General features: G+C 45.4%; 1 protein-coding gene across 2 annotated transcripts in view; it reads right to left on the reverse strand.

Moving 5' to 3' along the window:
• Window positions 1–433: 433 nt before the first annotated feature.
• LOC147684868 (radial spoke head 10 homolog B2-like) overlaps window positions 434–20,816 on the reverse strand; it is a 443,845-nt gene continuing 423,462 nt past the window's right edge. The window contains exon 22 of one of the 2 annotated variants that reach the window (XM_086940738.1): window positions 434–1,158. In XM_086940738.1, the coding sequence (XP_086796864.1) occupies window positions 918–1,158 (241 nt within the window). In that variant the 3' untranslated portion in view covers window positions 434–917. The remainder of the gene's footprint in view (window positions 1,159–20,816) is intronic. The other variant, XM_086940739.1, reaches the window with a different exon arrangement.

The following is a 20,816-nucleotide window of genomic DNA, read 5'->3' on the forward strand; positions in this document are numbered from 1 at the left end:
ATGCGGAGTGAAGTCATATGCGGTATCAAAATTTGATGAATTATGGCTTGCGGAGTGATGGTATTTGCGTCCTAAAAAATGCGGAGTGATGGTATGCGGGATTTTTGTATGCGGAATGGGATCACATATTCCATTCTAATCTAAGGTTCAACTCACAATAAAATTGCAACGAGGATCATTGTGCCTTCTGGAAAGAATAGCATGCAACATGTAGTTCTGAGATTTTTTTTATGTAGATCTGTTTATCTGCCTGTCTTTTGCATCATAAAAGGAGGAGGGTTCTAATACTTTCGTTGCATTATGGGCAAGGCATTAGTAACTCGTTTAGTAAGCCTTTTTCCTTCATTGCCACCTGGGAGAAGGGGTAGTGCTAACAGGCCTTTTAACGTTTCCATGACAGCATCGCATTACATAAACAAGACAAGGGCATTCTGTAAATTAAAATGTCGTTTTTATATTTTGAGACTGCCAATGCAAATATATTATAAATAATGGCACTGTGAATTGTTAGAATAAAGAACATTTTATGCGCTGGCCCTCTCAGCAGACCCGTTCGACAAAATTCCCGTATTTGGAGCAACAAGCTCCTTTTGAGTATGATTTCGAGGCCTTTAAAAGCGTCTCTGAAACGGGTCCATCCTTGTTTTTGCTTCAAAGTGCACACGAAGCACCCTAACAGGAGTATTCTCAAAAACATAGGCATGCAAAATAAACAGGCGCATGTACACACATTATATGTCTGGTAGTTCAAAAGGTGTCTGTCTAAACGTTGTTGCATATGGGAGCAAAGGTTTTTTTGAATTTGTAGTTTAAAGTCGATTTTTTTTTAAAAACACATTGGCATTTTTAAAGTTTGTGCTAAAGAAGAGCCTTTCAGTGTAGGGCGGTCTTCCTGGGGACCCTTGGTGTGTTTATTTTTATTTCCTCTTCTTCTTGCTGCCTGTGCCCGGCTGTTTAGAGGTTGCAGCTGTGCCCGCCTGTTTGGTGCCTGCGGGTGCCTCTTCCTTCGCCGGTGTCGGTGGCCGGCTGCCCCGCATCTCCTCCATCCTTTCTTTCGCCACGTTCAGCGCCTCTGCGGCGGCCGCGGCGGCCGCTTGTTCGGCCTCCTCCTCCGCCATCTTGGCCTGCTCGGCCTCCGCTTTCTTCAAAGCTCGAATTCTGAAACGGGAAGATATATACGATTCAGTAAGATATTATTATGGGTGTGCACTAATACCACATAAAGGGGTATTGCTGTGTATTTCTGGAATGACTGAAGTGAACCATACCAGTGTAATTATCCGTCAGTGGGGTTTGAATTACCGAACAGTAAGCAGCGTCAATCCTTTCCTAAAATAAGTTCGCTATTTAGCTGTCACTCACTTCGGCCAGCCAATAGGAAAGCAGCATACATGACCTCATGGTCTAAACAGCAGGACCTGACCCAAGCAGAACCCTGCCAGGCAGAAGTGCGCCTTAACTCAGAAATACATAGGGCAGCGTGTTTATATTTAAAGAGCTCCCAACCGAAGGGCGCCAGCCGCTGCCCAAGACGTACCAACTGCAAACACACTGGAGTGTTCAGCTTTTAAATGTGACAAATTAGCAAAATACCAACAACTGCATCAAAGATGTAGTTAGGCAACAGATTCTTGCAGTATTTTAAGTCCTGTTCTTTACAGGGTATTTGGTCATTTGACATGAAGGGCAGACATGCCAACCCTCCCGATTCAGGCGTGAGACTACCGATTTGAAGGCTAGTCTCCCACCCCGATTCCTACAAGCAAAAACCCGATTCCTTGTGGGTTTCAGCTGACAGGGCTTGGTATTGTGTAAAGTGCTAATTCTTCCAACAAGGAGTGGCGATGCAGGGGCTCTTGAAGGGGTGAAAAACCAACAAAGCGTTATTAACAAGGGAATCGTCTGTTAAAGACCTGCGAAGTACTGGGGGGGAAGCTGTTTCAGCCCCGGCTGCCACAGGGGGGTGGGGGTGCATTCACTGCCAACAACCAGGCCAGTGCCCAACACTTGCATCACCCTCTCTGCCTGCCTTATGCTCCATGCTTCTGAAAGGTAAGAAAAAAACGTGCATTTACGTTTTAAATGTCCGATCCTACAGCAGCCACTTCCAAAGCCCATACATGCCGTTAACCCGATTCAAAGTCCCATTCTCCCGATTTTTTTCTTTTAATCTCCCACTTTGCTCTCCTGAAATGTTGGCATGTATGATGAAGGGGCATACTTACAGTGAAGCGACTGCGTGCGTTAGCCTTCCTGGCTTAACGCCGCACTCGCCCACTTTAGAAACGCAGGGCTGCACCATATTTACAACAATATGCCGCAGCCCTGCGTTTCCTACTGCGCTGGTGCTAAACTTAGCAGCCTAGCGCCAACGCAGACACCCTTGAACCATAGTGCAACGGTGTCTCCGTTAAGGGGAAGATTATGTGCAGGAAGGTGTCCCTTCCTGCACATAAACAACCTTTAAATGCGGTTTTGTAACTTTTATGTGTGCTGTTTAATGAAGCAGACATAGAAGTTGCAAAATCTAATTTCTTTATTTTTGTGATTCTTTCTGTGCAGGAAAGGTTCACCTTCCTGCACATTAACAATTAATGGAAAGTTGCTGTTTCTATCTGTGCTGCACAGCGCAGCACACATGGAAACAGCAAAAATGAGGAGCAATAAAGCATTTATCCTCGTTTCGCCTATTTAAGACCAGGTTTTCCCTGATCTTAATTTTGGTGCTGCCTCATATTTACCCCACCCTTGTAAATAGGGGGTAGCGTCAAAATCAATAGGTGCTGCGGTGGAACACCCAGCGCATCACCCATTGCCCTCCCCTTTCATGCTAAGTATAGCGTGAAAGGCGCCCTTATTTGCAAGGCAGCGTTAAGCCACGTTAAGTGGCTTAACACTGCCTTGTAAATAAGGCAAAGCCCCGATCGCCATCACAACGTCACTAAAGGTGACGTGGTGGCGTTAGGGGCTTATAAATATGCCCGAAGTGCGAATATTTAATCGCATTTCATACTCAATCAGATAAAAAACAATGGGCAAGCGCATTATCTTGTGATATCCCTGCACTTAACGTGTAATTTCTGTGAATATTAAAGGATTTCCACACTTTACCCTTTGTCAATTGTCATGTGGAGCGGTGCCTTGAGTACAAATGTCAGAAAGACCACGTTGTGTTGCCTTTGCTCTGTGCCACAATGCTTAGCATTGTAATAAAAGTGCTTTTTAAAAAACAAAACGGAGCAGGGTCAAGACTGGTTTGCATATGACTGGGTCCTAACTGAGGTGGCATGGTGAGCCAAAGAAAGATGGGTTGGAGTGCGACCCGAGCGATCGCTAGTGGTTGGACTTATTGCAAGCATTCCTTCCATCACCATTTTGTGTTGTTGATAAATTGCCCTAAGTGGCATGTATGCTCAGCCGTGGGTCCTGTACTCACTGTGCCTCAGGAACCAAGCAACACCCGAATGATGAGCTCCAATAAGGATGAAACGGTTCATCTGTTCCAGTTTGGGGAGTACGGGCTGGACTGCTCTTATTGGAGGCTCGTCAGACTTATTTGCACATGAGTCAAATTTAAAACCTAAAAACAACAAATAGCCCCTGCTCTAGGAAAAATGCAGTAAAGTCACAGTAGTTTCTGGTTGTGGAAACAGTAGTGTAATAAACACATCAACATGTATCAAAGTCAATAGATGGCGGTGTGCCAGGAAAAAGTTTGAAATCGAGTAGAATCCTTGTTGTGGCAAACAGTTTATTGTTTCACATGTAATGGCCAACACGTGTTTCATCGCAGGGAAACCAGACTGCGAATCTTCAGGGCTGGGTATAGATACAAAAAATACATTTGTATGGTTGTCTTATGTGAGCTAAGCATTTGAAAAAAGGTGGTTGGTGGACCCTTCGTGAGAAAGGACGTAGGCATGCCATGGAGTGACAAAGTGTCATATACGTGTGACATGAATTATGTAGTTAGGTGACTTTGGTGTATGTGACTGGTGAAGTTTTTTTATACCGTGGTTAAAAAAAATTTTTTTGTGTGGAAGTGACTGCAGATAGTCTATGATTGGGTCATTTTAATAAGAAAAACACATTGACCAGTATACGTCAGTACATTTGGAACACGGGAATAAATCTAAGCAAGTGAAAAAATGAAGTGCTAGTGATCAGGTGTACAACCCATTGTAACCTGTAGTGACTGCTGAGTGAGTACTTTTATGAGCAAAACATCTATCCAAACATTTTATAGAAAAAATCGACCATTTAATAAAGTACGTCCAGTAACCGTTGTATAACCTGTTGTAAATGCAATAAGGGGTGTTTGTGGACATTGTCGATTAGTACTAAAGAGGATGCAGATGGGTAGAGAGTTGGTGCTGTATTTTTGGATACTCATGAGGTGCTCAATCTGTCAGTTTAGTTGTACAGCCATGTAGTGGTGTCAACCTATTATATGGAAATAAGAAGTCATTCCGTACGCCACTGGTCAATGTGAGCGTTTTATCACGGAAAAGGAGGATGGCTATTATATGGGTGTGTTTTTGGAAAAAACACACTGATATAGCAATTCTCAGAACACCAGAAGCGAGATATTTTTATTTACGAAGAGCGCATGATTGCGTTGCAGTGGTTTTCAGCAATATTCCTTAAATTAGTGGGTGGTTGAATTATGTAATGCAGGAAACGAACAGGTCATGTTTTAGGACAGAAGATACGGTAAACTCACCCTTTTAACAATCAAAAGCTGGGATTAGTGTTGTGGCCAAATGCCCAGAGGGGCGAGCGTGTGAAGAGCGCGCTGTACACACGTGGTTAGTTAGCTCCTATATCAGAAACACGGGGTTTAAAAAAATGAACATGTGAAGTACCCTAATGGGAGTTTAAGTTCACAAGAACGGCGAAAATTTAAGAAATTTTATTCATACCTTAACGGGCTCATCAGGGTGGCTGTAACCGGGAGGAGAATAGGTTAGAGCTGTAACGCTCGAGAAAGGGGGAAATAGGCGGGTGCACCTGTAGAGAGAGTTAAATAAAGCAACAACCGTTGTGGTATAGTTTGCTTCTATTCTACTTAGTAGCGTTTCAACAAAGCGCAAAGCTGGATGATTTACCTGTTACCATTCGTACTCCCTCTTGTAGTTCCCGGCGCCGTTTATCGAAGACGGTCACCCGACAGGAAGTGGGGACGTCTATTTAAGCTTCATTTCCGCCTCTAGGTTAGAGAAAGACTAGAGCGGCGTTTTGTCATTCTCTACACTGTAGTATTGGCCAAGTTTAGAAGAAATACTACGTATAACAGAAAATGATGGAATGACAAAAACGGAGAGGGTGAACCACTGGTATTGAGATTGCTGGGAAAAACACAGTGTGTTTATTGAAGATATCGATTGTTATGTCGGTGTTCTGAAGATCAGAATTTATTTGTCCATCGGAGTTCCGATAGGCAAAGTGAAATTTTACGTAAACCAAGAATCAATGCTTGGTTGCTAAGCGAGGCATTTGTTTATGTTTAAGATTCTTGGACTAAGGGAAGAAGTGTCTATCTGGAATCGAGTGAATCACTAAGCAGACGATTTGACAATAAAATACATAAATGTACAGTGCAGTAAAATACTGAAAAAAATATATATATATAGTTCACTAAGTATGGATCTAGCAAACAACCATATAAAAAGGCGTTATATGTCTTCAACTCTGCGGACATATTATAATATGTCAGCAGGGTTGTACCATATTAGAACATTTATTTGAACAATTCAGTAATTGTTATAACTTGAAAAAGTGGGTACTTAGTTAGTGTTATCTTCAAAGTAACCTTTGTGTTTACTCCCCTAGGAAATATTGCATCTCAGGGTCATAGTTCAGGCCGAATTCAATACTGCGCAGACGCATAATCCAGGTTGCTTCTTTGCGTCTGAGGGTCAGCTCACGGTTGCCACCCCTTATGTGGATAGGTACTGTATCAATGCCAAAAAACCTTACGCGGAAATCTTCTGTGTTTGGTTGGCATTTGGCTACATGTAAGGCAACAGGATATTTTGGGTCTTGCTTGTGTATCGCCCTCATGTGCTCTGAGATTCTGTCTTTTAGACACCTTATCGTGCTACCTACATATTGTTTTCCGCATTGGCACTCAATTATGTAAATGACATATTTCGTAGTACAATTGATGTTCACTCTGATGTCAAATGTGTCTCCGTTGGGACCAGTAAACATCAAAGTCTTGTGTTTAGCCCATTTGCACATCGCACAAAAGCCGCATTTGAAGAACCCTTTGCTGCGTTGTGTCAACCAGTCCGGAGTTGTGTCTGTTCGAGGAACAGTTGGACTGAGTCTGTTTCTCAGAGTTCTTCCTCTACGGAAAGTTATTTGGGGAGTTGGAGGAATGAGATCCTTGAGTATTGGATCATTTTTTAGCAGATTCCAGTGCTTGGTCATGCTAGTGCGAATTGGTCTGTGTAGGCTGTTGAATTCAGTAATCATCCTCACTGTTGAATCTTTCGCCTTGTTATGGTTGTTACATTTGAGTGTCTCTGGTCTTGTGATTTTGTTGAGTCTCTTTTTGGCTGAGGACAGGATTGCTGGGGGGTATCCCCGTCTTTCGAATCTCCGTTCCATGTCTTGTATGGTCTCTGCCAGGTCGCTATCCTTGCTGCAGTTTCTTCTGGCTCTGAGGAATTCTCCAAAAGGTATTGATCTGATTTGGTGTGGTGGATGGTAGCTGTCCGCTCGAAGAATTGCATTACAGGACGAGGGTTTTCTGTACAGTTTGCTGTGCAGTTTGTTGTCGTGTACATAGAATTCCAGGTCTAGAAACTCTATGCTTGTTTTGCTGGACTTCATGGTAAAGTTCAGTTCCCACTCGTTGTGGTTGAGATGCTCAAAAAAGCTTTGGAGATGATCATCTGAGCCTGTCCACAGTAAAATACAGTCATCAATGTAACGTCCCCAAAATAGTATGGAGTCGGTGTATTCGCTGCCCTTGGTGCCCCAGATGTGGTCGGATTCAAAAGCACCCATGAACAGATTGGCAAAGGACGGCGAAAATTTGGAGCCCATGGCAACTCCACGTGTTTGTTTATACCAGTTCTTTTGGAACATGAAGAAATTGTTGTTCAGAATAAGGGTCATCATGGATATTAACATTTGGGTATGTGCCCACAGGGTTGCTGGTCTGTGGGACAGAACTCGTGTTATGGCTTCTAAACCTAAGGTAGGATTGATGCTTGTGTATAGGGCAACTACGTCCATAGTTACTATGGTAGTGTTGGGTTGCCATTCTAGGTCACTAAGAACACTTAGTATATGTTTGGAGTCTTGAATGAATGAGGGTAAGTTCTTGACTAGTGGGCCTAGAAACAAATCCACATACTCCGCTAACTTCTCGGTTGGTCCTCCTATACCCGAGACAATGGGTCTGCCTGGTGGGAAGGGGAGATCTTTGTGAATTTTGGGGAGGGTGTAAAGCCATGGAAATGTCGGTTTGTGTACCTTAAGGTACAGGTATTCTTCTTCATTCAGTAAGCCATCCTCTTTCCACTTGTGTAGACGGTCGTTAATTGATGTAGTAAGAGTGCCCATAGGGTTGAGTGCAATCGGTTCATAACAAGAAGTGTCAGCAAGTTGGCTTAGTATTTCATTGTTATAATCGTCCGCATTCATGATCACAATATTACCTCCTTTATCCGCTTCGCGGATCACAATGGTGGAAGTCTGTGTTAGTGCGGCGAGGGCAAAACGCTCTCCTTTGGTGAGGTTATCTTTAAAAGTGAATGTTCATTGAGTTTTTTTGTATTGAGTTTGTTAATGTCATCAAGCACTCGCTTGTGGAAGTTGTCGATGTTGTTGCCACCTGGTAGTGTTGGAGTCCAAGTGGATCTATTTTTTAAACCACTGACAACCCCCAGATCTGTGTCTATGTTTAGTTCTTCTAAAAGTTGTCCCATCTCTAAGGGGCTGTCTTCACATTCAGTAATGGATAACAATAGGTGAATTGCTTGTATATCTTTTATTGTCGTCACATTGTCTGTCAATACATCAGGAATATTTCTAACGTTTCTAGCGTTTGTGGTTTTTCCTGCAAAGTATTTTTTCAATTTAAGGCTCCTTACAAATTTAAAGAGGTCTATTTTTGTTTGGCATGTGTCTCCTATTGAGAAGGGATTGAAATTTAAACCTTTGGAAAGGAGATTGGTCATATCAGGAGTGAGAGGAAAGGAAGAAAGGTTAACTACTTGGACTTCGTTGTGTACGCTCCCTATTTCCTTGCTGTTCCTGACCTCAGTTTTTTTCTGTAATCTTCGTTTACCACCCCTGCTGCCTCTATGGGTCTTTGATCTGTTGTGTCTCGTTGGGGTTGGGCCTTGTTCCCTTTGCGCATCCTTTCTAGCTCCACTAAAAAAGGAGTGCTATTAGTGTCTAGCAAATCCCGATCAGGTTCGCTTATACCTGCTGAGTTAAGTGAAGCGTTACTAGATGAGACAGAACTTGGGGCGGATGCTATATTGCCACCTTTCTTGGGGTTTTGTGATCGAATCAGAGAGTCGTATTTTCGATCGTAAGTGAAAATGCGACCATTGCGGTAGTCGGCGTCATCTCTTTTAATTTGTCTGGCCTTTCTGTTCTTGATTTCTTCCTGGTGTTTAAAAAGTACCTCATCCAAAATAGTGTAATTTTTCACAGTTGGTTCTGGTAGGTTGAGGTCTTTGATTTCTTGCTCCAGTATCGCAATTTCCCCCAATAGTTTGCTGGACTTGCGATCTGCACTTTCTATCAGAATATCCATCAGGGAAAAGGAGTTGTTAGTTACAGACTCCTCCCATTTTTTCACCAGATCTAGATCGAGATCATCATATGTTGGGAACGTATTGGAGCGTAAGCCTCTCGGTATTTGTTTGAGACGCATGTATTGTTTTAAGGTTGTAGAGTCCCACCAACGTGAGTTCTCTAATCTGGAATACCTGAAACCCTCCTAGTAGATCAACAAATTTAAAACCTGTTGCGTAGTCCATAAGGGTTTGCATGGGCTGGGTCCCTCGTATCTGGCCGAAATATTTGTCCCCTATAACTCAGCGCGCACCCTTCGTTCCAGCAACCAGTTGCTTTTGCAAGTCCCTTTGGTAAAAAAGGTAAGACGGGGGGCAAAGCCCTGTCTTCCGTTGGCCCAGGACTGTGGAACAACCTCCCTATTTTTCTTAGGCAGTGTACAGACCACTTAACGTTCAGGAAAAGGCTCAAAACTTTTCTGTTTCAGTATTAGTTTCTCACTTAGGTCCTAGCTCTATATCTCCATACGTCACAGGCGTTGGGCGCAGAGATACTCCTTCGGGAGTCGATTCAAGCGCGGTACAAACCCACAAATAAATAAATGGCTGAGTCCAACTTGAGGTGGCAGGGTTCGAAGGGTTGTAATGCTACCCTGCGGGATCGCCAGTGTTTAGACTTATTGCAAACTTTCCTCCCATCAACTTTGATATTTTTGACATACGTTCTACGCTGCTTTACCTGTTTTTTTTTTTAAATAGAGAGATGTATTTAATAAAAAAATATTTGCCAATTCATTGAGAGTAACTTGCCATTTCTCACCATTGTTAAAGGAGAGGAAAGGCATTATGCTCTACTTGGAGTTTTGCTTCTTGTGAATTAGGGTGCCTCTGCACACTGAACATTGGTAATGAAGAGGACACTACACTCAATGTAACTGCATATACAGTGTGCATGCCCCAAATACCTAAAGTTAAATTTGATGGGGTTGTAATAGTTGACACACAGCAAAACCTTAAGTATGGAAAGATACAAGATAAGGGGCTACTACTTAACACATTCCTTCCACCCGCAATTCTAACTTTACCTTAGCTCCCACCTCCGCCATACTCTCTTTAAAATATGTAACATGCCTTCAGACAAACACTACCACATTACATAAAATACAACCACACGTTACACCCATAACAAAAAAAGGACACTCACATTTACAAAAAGAAAAACCTTTAACACAATGCAACATGCAAAGTACTACGTACACTCATGTAAAAGGTGCTTCCTCAAGTGTAGAATGACACCTCATGACCGTGACAACAAACAGAATGCTAATGCCCTCAAGCTCTGATACTTTCACAAACTACAAATACCTTCAGAGGCACGAAAAACATTTGCAGACACCATTTCATTTCCACGTGAGTCTAATTATTTAGTCAAACGATCATACCATCTCTCATCCAGATATTTATTTAGTCTCTCATTAACACCTCATTTCCACCACCCACAAGTGATGGAGGAGGTGGGCTATTGACAGCGACCTGAGTAAGGGGACAGTTCCTTCTTTACATTGTAAACAGTGCGATGGGCCAGCTGTCACCTTTCTTGGACCTCTTTGGGTGCAGAATGGTCCTGGCCAAAAAGGACAGCAGCAGGCCTCAGTTTAGTGAACCCGAGACTAGCCCAATGATACCCGGACAGGGTCGCTAAGCCGCATCCCCGCAAGCTGGCCCCTTTTCAAGACCAATAACGGACAATTCGACTTATTGAGCCCAGTCCAACTAAGTGATTCTCATTCAGGCCTGAAGAATAACAGTTTAGTAATACTACTCCCCATCCTATCCCAGTGACAACTACTTAGACCCTAGAAGCCAACCCCCCTTTTCTTTCTGGCACAGTAAATCCATGCATTGCTCAGGGATTTCCAGTCTGGCCCAGTCGCATCTCTCAAACCCAGTCCAGCCCACAGAATCCCAGTCCAGTCCAGTGATTATGAGTCCATCGAATAACTCGTGGTCTAGCTCTGTGGCCTCTAAGCCAGCCCACTAACACCATCCCAGAAACTCCCAGTTTATACTTGTGGCACCCACTGGCCCGGCGTAGGCCCCAGATTGACGAGTACCATAAAGTAGATGCAAAGTGTTCAAAATGGCATTTTTCCCTTTTGGCTGTGAGTACCATGAACAATCTGGCTTTGTGCTGCAGAGTGTAGGCCTTTAGACAAGTGCTGCTCCTCTGAATGAAGGTGTTCAGTTGTAGTCACATTTGAAATCAAGTCAGTAATGTACAGTAGCTCTAGTAAACTTTGTATGAAGGCTGGTATAACTCACTCCTGCTCTTACACCTACTTTTTCCTACTTATGCCTACTCTTACTCATACTCTTGCTTCTGCTTACTCATACTCACTCTTGATCTTTCTTCTACTGCAGTCTACTATGACTCTTACTCCATCCTGCTCTTACTCCAACTTATGCATACTCATTCTATTCAACAATTACTCATATTTTACCACAAACAACTTCTATTATCCCTACATTCACACCTACTTACAACTATTGTCACTCCTACTTAGGTCACTTACTCTTGCTCACACTGCAAATATCTTCTCCTACTAAAACCTACCCTTACCGCTACTCACTCTTACCAGTACACCTACTCTTACGCTTACCCATACATATTCTTATACTTAACCCCATTTGCTCGTACCTCCTTTTTTATTCCTATACTTACTCTTCAATATGCCTACATTTCTCCTACTTACACCTACTCATGTTCTACTCTTACTTCTGATTACACTGCCTTGCTCCCACTCCTGCTAATGTGTATTTAACCTTTACTTATTTTTAGTCTTATTCCTACTTACTCCGATTTGCTACCACTATTGCGCCTTTTTTTGCCTACCCTTACACCTATTTATATCCCTACTAATTCTTATTCCAGATGCTCTTCGACATACTCCAAATTACTAACAATAATAATTACTCTTACACATACTATCTCTTTATCTTAGTCTCACGTATGTCACTTTTGTGGCTACTTTTACGTGGACCCACTTAAACGTACTCATTCCTGGACCTACTTACATCCACCTCCATGTGTCCATCCGTTCGCATCCAAACATCTATCTATTCATCTATCCACACTCAAGCGTTTATTCTTGAGCCCACAACCAAGCATTCATTCTTCCACCCACAGTTACATTTATCCAGCAATGCAGCCACACCATCACAATGCCTAAGGAGGAAGGTGTTGAATACTACATAAGACCGCCTCCTAATTCAAAGAGGGGAAGGGGCTTACCCTCCCCTCCAATTGACCAAGAGTGGATGGGGTGGCTTTTCCACAAAAACCCCACAATTTGTCGAAGAGAAGAGGCTGTATATTTCCCCGGTCCTCCTCTGCCCCCTTGCCCAAGAGTGAGAACTGGATCTTTACGGCTCCACCATTCCCAATAAAGTTGTTTAATCTCTAAGATTGTGAATATCTGGAGACATTAAAGAAAAATCGTATGGGGGTTCTTGCACAGCCAACTCATTAAAAACAAGCATTTGCAATACAATCGGTCTCGCCTTTGGGACCTAAGTATTTAGCCATGCAGAACATTATTGTGGGTACAGCAACATCTACTGGTGAAATAAAAGCGCCCAGCCTCCTGAAGCCGCTGCCTTTGATGAAAGCGGGTGCCGTACTGAAAAATTAAGCATGGTGCCTGTGTAAGTTGTACGCCATGCACTACAAGTGCCAGCCTCCTAATGCCGCTCCATTTCTTGAAAGAAGAGAATAACGGAAGCTCTACGTAGCCGCTCTGCCAGTGTTTAAAAATAAGCTAACACAAGCAACGACAATGGGACGTGGTGGTGTGGGGACAGCACTGGGGAGATGAAGTAACGGTAGCAATGACGGGAGTGAGGGGGTGCGAGCGAGGAGGCAACAGATGGCTACAGCTGCCAAACCAAAAGAAACACATTGTGAAATCTACTGGGAGGGAACCAAGCACCCAAAGGCAGGAAAGATTGACACTACTGACCAACCAGAGTAAAGCAATTTCGAAAGGCAGGCCAACCAACTAAACAAAGCGCTAGGCATGTTGAAAGCCCATAGACTGAATCCAGCATGCCTCGAAGAGCAGCGCCTGCGCTGCCTTGGCTCGACCTAGTAAAGCACTAGAGGCCTTTCACCTTGCCTTGCCGAAAAGTTAAATGGTTCAATATTGAGGAGCAACCCTCTATCTTGTCCAAGGGCAGGTGTTGTGTAAATATCCATCCCCCTTTTTTCCACAATGTTGGATTGTACAATTTGCTCCCTTTTCCTTTTCCCAGCCCCACAGGAGAGGGGTTAAAAGCGCGGGCTCGGTGCAGTTATCAGCAGCACAGCTGGCCTGTGCATAGTTTTTTACAGATAAGCAGAACAGATGTGAGGTGTCATGGCCCCCTCTCAATTTCATTTTAAAATGCCGGTGTAGGGGGGAATGTGAAATTTATGAACACACCAAAAGGCAGCAATAAGTAGTCACAGGATGCCTTCTCGGACAAATAATGAGGGTGAGAGCTCAAAGCAATTGAGCATGTCTCTATACAAGTGAAATAAGGGCAGCTGCCAGCTTGGCCAGCCTACCTTCACAATGATGAAAGAGGGCTGTGACTGTTCATACATGTCCTGTTTTTCTCTGCAAACAGGACACCTGTGAGCTATCATAGCCCTCCTTCACTCTAATTTCTTTACAAGGTAGAAAAGGCCTGCCTTATTTTTAGCCTAACCTTGCTATTATCCAAGGCAGGGAATAAGAGTGCAAATTTCATCCAAACCCCTTGAGCAAGGCAGGGGGCAGATAAAGTAAGGCTGTTTAAAAAAAAAAAAGCAATTTAATTGCAGCTTCATAGGTAATAGAGACAGAGGAGCAGGTGTGCAAGATGCTTGGACAGCTTTAATATGTCCCTCTCCTGAGCAGCTGCACAATGCTGCAGACTATAGATAGCCGGCAGCTTCTCTCGTACCCTGTTCGCGAGTGGGGCATTAGCAATCTACTCCTGATACCCCTTCCCCACCGGTCCATGGACCACCAAATGTCCCCTCATCACCTTGCCCTTAAGCAAGGAGAAGGACCAAAAGTCTCCTACCAATGGACAACACAGGAGACTGTAATGAATTTTCTCCCCCTGCACCCGTTTGGACACAAAGGACAGAGTAGGGGTGAATGCATTTTTATCTCCCTCACCTTGTTAAAGCAGGTGGATGGTACAAGAAGGGGCAACAGTACTTCCAAGGCCCTTGGAGAAAATGGGTGTGTAACAAATGTCTACTACCTGCAAATGAGCGGGGGAATATGGCACCAAGGTGCTAAACTCTGCAGTGAGCTTTATATTTTTCTGCCTTGCCCTTGAGCAATGCAGGGGGCGGAGTCCCATCCGGATTTGTTTAAAGCCCCTCTTTGCTGGTCCTGTGTAGGCCAAGGGCAGTGGGAGTAAACCTCTTAGAGCGGTCGGCACTTTAGAAATACCGTCAACTCACATCTATATGTAGACATTTCAGGTGTGAGCTTCACATCAAAGTCCTAAACTTTAGGGTGGTAATTTGGGAAAGCCCATTTTCTTTAAAGAACTTTCTTCTGAAAAAGATCTTTGGGGGCGTGGTCAAGAGGGCGACCGAGTAGGATGCGCCTGCTTGTCGCTCCAAACTCGCAACTGGGCCTTGGCCTTAGCATTGTGTAGCAGTGCCACAAACCAGGGTTATATAGCCCGGAGAGGATCCCGGACACGGTGGTGACCTGGCGGTTTGGCGTAATTTGACACCAAGTGCCTACCCTCTTGAGATCGCGATTTGGGGAGGTGACCTACACAAAGTCGGACCGGGCCGCATTTGAGCAGCAGCGCACGCCGGAGCATCAGCAGATACCACTGCAGAGTAAGCCCAGGAAGCAACAAAGGAGTGCGGATCAACCAGGGGGGCTCCGTTGGGTCCCTAAATGGCCGTGGCAGGCTGAGGAGAGCGGCGGTAGGAGTAGAGCCCTCCCGGGGTGAGTGCTGAAGTATGGCTGCTGCGGGACAACCAGGAGCGGAACGGATCTGCAACCCCTCAAGCAGATCCCCTCAGAGCAGTCACCACACTGCGGACCCAACCTTGGGGCTGAACGAAGGCAGGAAGCTCCGGCCACGGTGCTGCGGGCCTAGGGGGCGTTGCCGGTGAATAGCTGCAGCAGATCCGGGGGGGCTCCAACTGAGGAGGAGCCACGTTTCAAGGCACACCGGGGCTTCAGCGGCCGTTCAATCTGAACGGCCCCAGCAGCGATGAAGACTCAGGGAAGCTTGAAGAGACGTGGAGAAGTGGGAGCTGTAACAGAGGGGCCGGCCACCCCAGAGGCACAGGGCAGAGGTTACGGGCGGCTGATGTATGGCCCGGACTAGTCAAGACTGAGGCATGCAGCATCTCTGGCATAGGCCACCCCGCCTGGGTCCACACAAGAAAGGCTTGGACTCAACCAAGTGACCAGGTGAGCTGGCACCCTTGGGAGGGACCAGTGAGGGGAAACAGGCACGCAGTTCGGGGAGACCACGAAGAGGCAGAGCCTGGGCGGCTGGGCCAGGGGCCTATTTCTGAGTCGCCTCGAGATGGCAAAGCGCACAATCTCTAGTGCTAGAAGCGACCTGCATGCAGCTTGGTGGGGCATGGGAACAGGCACTAAATAACGCACTTCAAGCGCGAAGAGTGCACAACAGCGCAATCGGCAGGGAACACAAAGTCTTTTGCCAGCTCCTCCCCCGCTGATAAGTAGATGCTGAGGTGAACTCTCGGGTCGAACCTCAAGGATAGCAAGGCAGCTCCCTGAGGCCTACTAGCACATGATCCTAACTCCGAGGGCCAAAAGAAGTGGTCTCTCCCCTTGAAAAGGATCAGTGGACGCAGGACTAGCAGCACCCCCCCCAGATATAGGGGGACTCATGATACTTAGCCACCCTGAGTAAGCCCAATAGCCGCAAACGGTGGCACAACTTATGGAAAGTCAAGGCGGTAACTCCGGGTAACACACATTTAAAGGAGGCCTAGAGCACTCCCAAAGAGGTAACACTCCAAAGGTCAGATTGGGAGTACAGGCATAGTCTCCAATAAGCCTTCCTAGAGCGACGCTCCTCCTGTAACATCAAGCAGCTTCGCACGGCCCTGGAAATCACAACAGCTCTACACTCCGAGGCTATCACTCAAGAAGAGGTGAGGCCAGGAACTCCCGAATCATGGCGATCGCTAAAGGGGGGGGGAAAAGACAAGTCTGTCAAGGAAATGCTTCTTAAAACCCCTGCATCTACTGTAGCGGATAATGCTGTAAATACAGATAGTAGTGACGCAGATGCACCACTCACCCGCGCATTTGTTGAGACTTTGTGTGCATCACTGCGAGAAGACTTCAAGCAGATGAAAACGGATACAGCGCAGGAAATCATAGAGGTGCAGAAGGTCAGGACATAGCAGAATACGTGATGGGTCTGTTTAGGTCAATCCTGGATGCATTGGAAGAGCAGGAAATTAAATTAGATCGCACGCATTGGGTGGGCCCTGGAAGACCCTCTCCAGCGCCGCCTCCTGACATTTTAACTTGTGTGCATGATTTCCAACTAAAAGAAAGGATCCTACAAAGGACCAGAGACTGTAACCCACTACAGTATCAAGGACATAAACCTCTTCTATTCCAGGATCTTGCATTGTCTACTCTTAAAAAAAAATAAGAGCTTTTTGGCCAATCACCATGCACCTTTGGGAAGCCAAAATTCCCTACTCCTGGGGACACCCGTTCCGCCTCATTTTCCGTTTAAATGGGAAGATCCAGCAAGTTCGAACAATCAAAGATGCGTACCAACTCCTAAACATTCCGGACGACTTAGAGATGGACCCACCTTCCCCCTCGAGTTCCAGCGCAAGCAGGGGAACAAACGCCTAGAAGACAGTCGGAACGAAACCCCTGACATCACGCACAGACTCGGACACAATAGCGAAGGAAAGGCAGGCAGTCCTAGCATCCCTGGAGGAAGACCCTATGGCTTGCGTGAACATGCAGGAAACAAGTCTTGGACTTACTCGTGTCCTGAATCCTCCGGACTAACTGGTACAGTCATGTCTTCATACCCGGCCGTGGCCCGGGGAGGTCGGAGCGCATCACATCGAAATTCTTCCACCTCCACTCCATGGGAATGCAATCCCAGGACATTGCTGATTTCATTTGTGTTGTCTTGTTTAAATTGTTGTGTAAGTTGAGGTTATTTTTAAATTGGGGACCTCCCTCCTCCTCCACGGCAAGCTTTATATGCGTCACATTAACCTATGCTCACCGTCCCGAGAGAGCACATCGCAACCCTATAGCTACCACCGAGGAGTGCCCCAATGGTCCAACCCATAAGATAGTGACTTTGAACACCAATGGTCTAAATAACCCCATTAAACGCAGGATCATACTGTCGTATCGGGAACGCTCTGGTGCTCATGTTTGCTTGCTACAGGAGACACATCTCCTGGCAGGAGACACACATAGGTTGCGCACTTGCTCTTTCCCACAGAAATCCTTTTCCTCACTCCCCACAAAAAAAAGCAGGGGTGGCCATTCTGATATCTAATAAATTCCCGGGGAAGATAGGAACTAAATAAGCTGAGCTCCGGGGATGATTCTTGGCATACACATTCTCTATTGGCTCACATACATTTACCATAGGGACGGTTTATGCCCCTAACGAAGACCAAGAAAAATATCTATCAAAGGTGGTGCAAGAGGTCAGCGCTTCCCAGGACAGGGTGATTCTTATAGGAGGTGACTTAAACACAGTTTTTAGATAGATTGGGGCAGAGACAGGGGCAGTCAGGGGCCCTTTCCGAGGGGGGTAAGTGCATGTTCGCAGAAGCAGGACTAATGGAGGGAAAAAAACACCCTACCGCAAGAAAGTATTCCTTTCACTCCCATTCCCACAAAACGTACGCACTAATTGATTATTTCTTAGGCAAGCCAGTCTGTCATCTCACGTCCACCAAATAGAAACACAACCACGAACCTTATCGGACCACTCTGCGGTTACCCTCACACTCTCGTTGCCACCGGGCGCTGCGACTCCCCATTCTTGGCGCCTGCAAGATTCGCTGCTGCACAGACCAGATGTGGTGAAACAAATCTCAAAAGCACCGCAAGACTACCTAGCAGTAAATAACAATCCCGAAACCCAAATAGCCACTTTCTGGGATGCCTTAAAGGCTGTGGTAAGGGGGGAATTCATTGCAATAACAGCCTCAGACATCAAAATACGTAGGGACAAAAGAGAACAACTCACACAACAGACACAAGAGCTTGAGCGCATACATCAGAGAATGGGGGAGCCGCGAGTCTGGAGGCAATTAGAGGCAATGCGTTGACAATTAGCGGCGCTCTACCTTGATAGAGCTGAATACGCAGCACTTCGACTCCATCATAATTTTAACACAGGAGGGGACAGAGCAGGGAAACTACTAGCTCATAGACTTCGATTGCAGAGGCATTCATCCCCAAATGATTCCGCAAAAGGCCCAACCGATGAAGAGGCTTCTACAGATCAGGCTATTGCTGACACTTTTTGGAGATTCTACGCTGAGCTATACTCTTCTCAAGACCTATCTCCGCAGGCCTAGACACAATATCCCCAAAATGCAGAGGAGTTGGAAGCTCCGATAAGAACCGAAGAGGTAATATCTGCAATTGCCAGGCCCAAGCCATTGAAATCCCCTGGGCTGGAGGACTTCGCAGAAACATTTAATAAAACTTTCTGTCACTTTCTAGCCCCCATCATTACTAGAGTATACAATGTGATAGGCACATCATCCTCGTTCCATGTTAGGAGCGTCTGCGAGTGTGATCCCTAAACAGGGGAAGGATAAACAGCAATCTCCTTCCTTAACATTGCTTTTAAACTGTTAACCGGGGTTCTTGCATCGAGATTATCACCACTGATGCCGGGGCTGATTGACCCAGACCAAGCTGTTTTTTTTTACCCAGTTGCAACTGCTCAGACAATACCAAACGCATACTTCATATAATTGACAAAGCACATCGCTTTGATACGGAACGCCTGATTCTGTCAATGGACGCAGAGAAAGCGTTTGACAGAGTGAACTAGAAGTTTCTAAAGGCCACATTGTGATAATTTAGCTTCCCCAAGAGGTTTATTGCATGGATCTTCATTGGCTATACCGACCCAGTCGCTGCAGTCCGCGTAAACGGATACACTTACCCCCCTTTCCTATACAGAGAGGAACGCATCAAGGGTCCCCCCTCTCCCCATTACTTTTTGCCTTATACATGGAACCAATGGCCAAGCGTATCAGGGACAATCCCCACATCTCAGGAATTTGCTTTGGGGACACACACACAAAAAATCAGTCTATACGCAGACAATGTCATTGTGACACTGGAGAACCCTCAGACCTCAGTCCCGGCGGTGCTAGTTGAACTGGAACACTTCTCCCGGGTAGCGGAGTTTAAGATAAATGTACATAAATCACAGGCTCTCAATGTTACATTAAAACCCCCCACACTGCGCCAGGTATAATGTTTGCAGGGTGGGCGTTCCAACGCAAGTAAGCATTGTCGAAGTGACACAGTGAAATCTATGAGATTTCACTGCGCCACTTCTAGGACGCAAATATCATTTCAGGCGTAAGACTGATGCAGGCTCATTTGAAATGGGCCTTGCCCATTTGAAATGACCCATTGCTGGAGTCGCGTCACTTTTGTGACATACTCCAGCAATGCGTCATTTTTGCGCCTACAGATACGTCAGAAATACTGATGTATCTGTAACTCCTTGCGACATGATGCGTCATACTGTAAATATGACGCATCCAGCCTGTCGCAAGGAGGGCGAAATGAAAAGTGACGCATCACTGTTTTCATGCAGCGATGCGTCACTTTTCATAAATGAGGCCTTTAGTTTCTTGAAAGACACACTCCCTATCCAGTGGGCAACGCAGGCTATTCCCTACTTAGGAATACAATTATCCGCATCAATACAGGATACTATAACACTAAACTATTCCCGCCCTACTTCGCATAGTCAGAGACGATATACACAGCTGGAAACCACACCCATTGTCTTGACTCGGTTGAATAGCATCCATCAAAATGAACATATTGCGTAAGATTGTATTCCTGTTTCAAACTCTCTTGTAGGAAACGACTAAAGATATGCTATGTACATTACAACAAGAGTTAAAATCCTCCATCTGGGCAGGCAAGGGACCTAGAATGTGACGCAACCTAAGCTGTCGGCCTTCCTGAGAAGGAGGTTTAGGGATCCCAAATTTGCAGGATTATTATTGGGTGACCCAATTTAGGACATTTGTAGAATGATCTTGTTCAGAATCAGAAAAGCACTGTTCATTATAGATAGAGCCCTAGCTGGATGACCGCTTTGGCAAATACCCTTCTTAACGAATGGATCGAGACCTGAGAACCTCTACTGCTCATGTGTAACTAGAGTCCCCCTCCGCACCTGGGATAAAATAGCAGCTAAAAGGAATTTTACTTCCTTTCCATCCCCTAAAACACCCATTGTAGACAATATCTCTTTTACCCCGGGGTTGGTCATAAAAGCTTTCACGTGGTGGACTGAAGAGGGGTGTAGGTCAATCGGACATCTCTTTGACGAGTCAGGCCCACTCTTTTTCGAAGATCTGTGCAGTCAACAGGGTCTTCCTGAAATAGAACGCCTCCACTACCAACAGAGAAGACACTGGGTTATGCATTCGACCATTAGCGCAGCGTCATCTTACTGCATTTGAAAAATGCGTATTTTCTAACACTGATGATACACACCTTAAATCACAGTTGTATGGCTTAATCAGACAAGCCCCGGTGCCCCTTAAGACACCAAGTCAGAGAAGATGGGAAGTGGAACTAGAATGGACCCTTACACAGAAGGAATGGGAGGACATTTATTATAGGCCTAAGCACACAGTGCGCAATGTAGCTAGCGTGGAAACGGCCACTAAAATAGCATCATACTGCTACTACCCCCCAGTGCGTATTCACAAATGCAACCAATCAAAAGACTCTCTATGTT

The sequence above is a fragment of the Lissotriton vulgaris genome, chromosome 10 (genome assembly GCF_964263255.1).
Source record: "Lissotriton vulgaris chromosome 10, aLisVul1.2, whole genome shotgun sequence".
Classification (NCBI taxonomy): Eukaryota; Metazoa; Chordata; class Amphibia; order Caudata; family Salamandridae; genus Lissotriton; species Lissotriton vulgaris.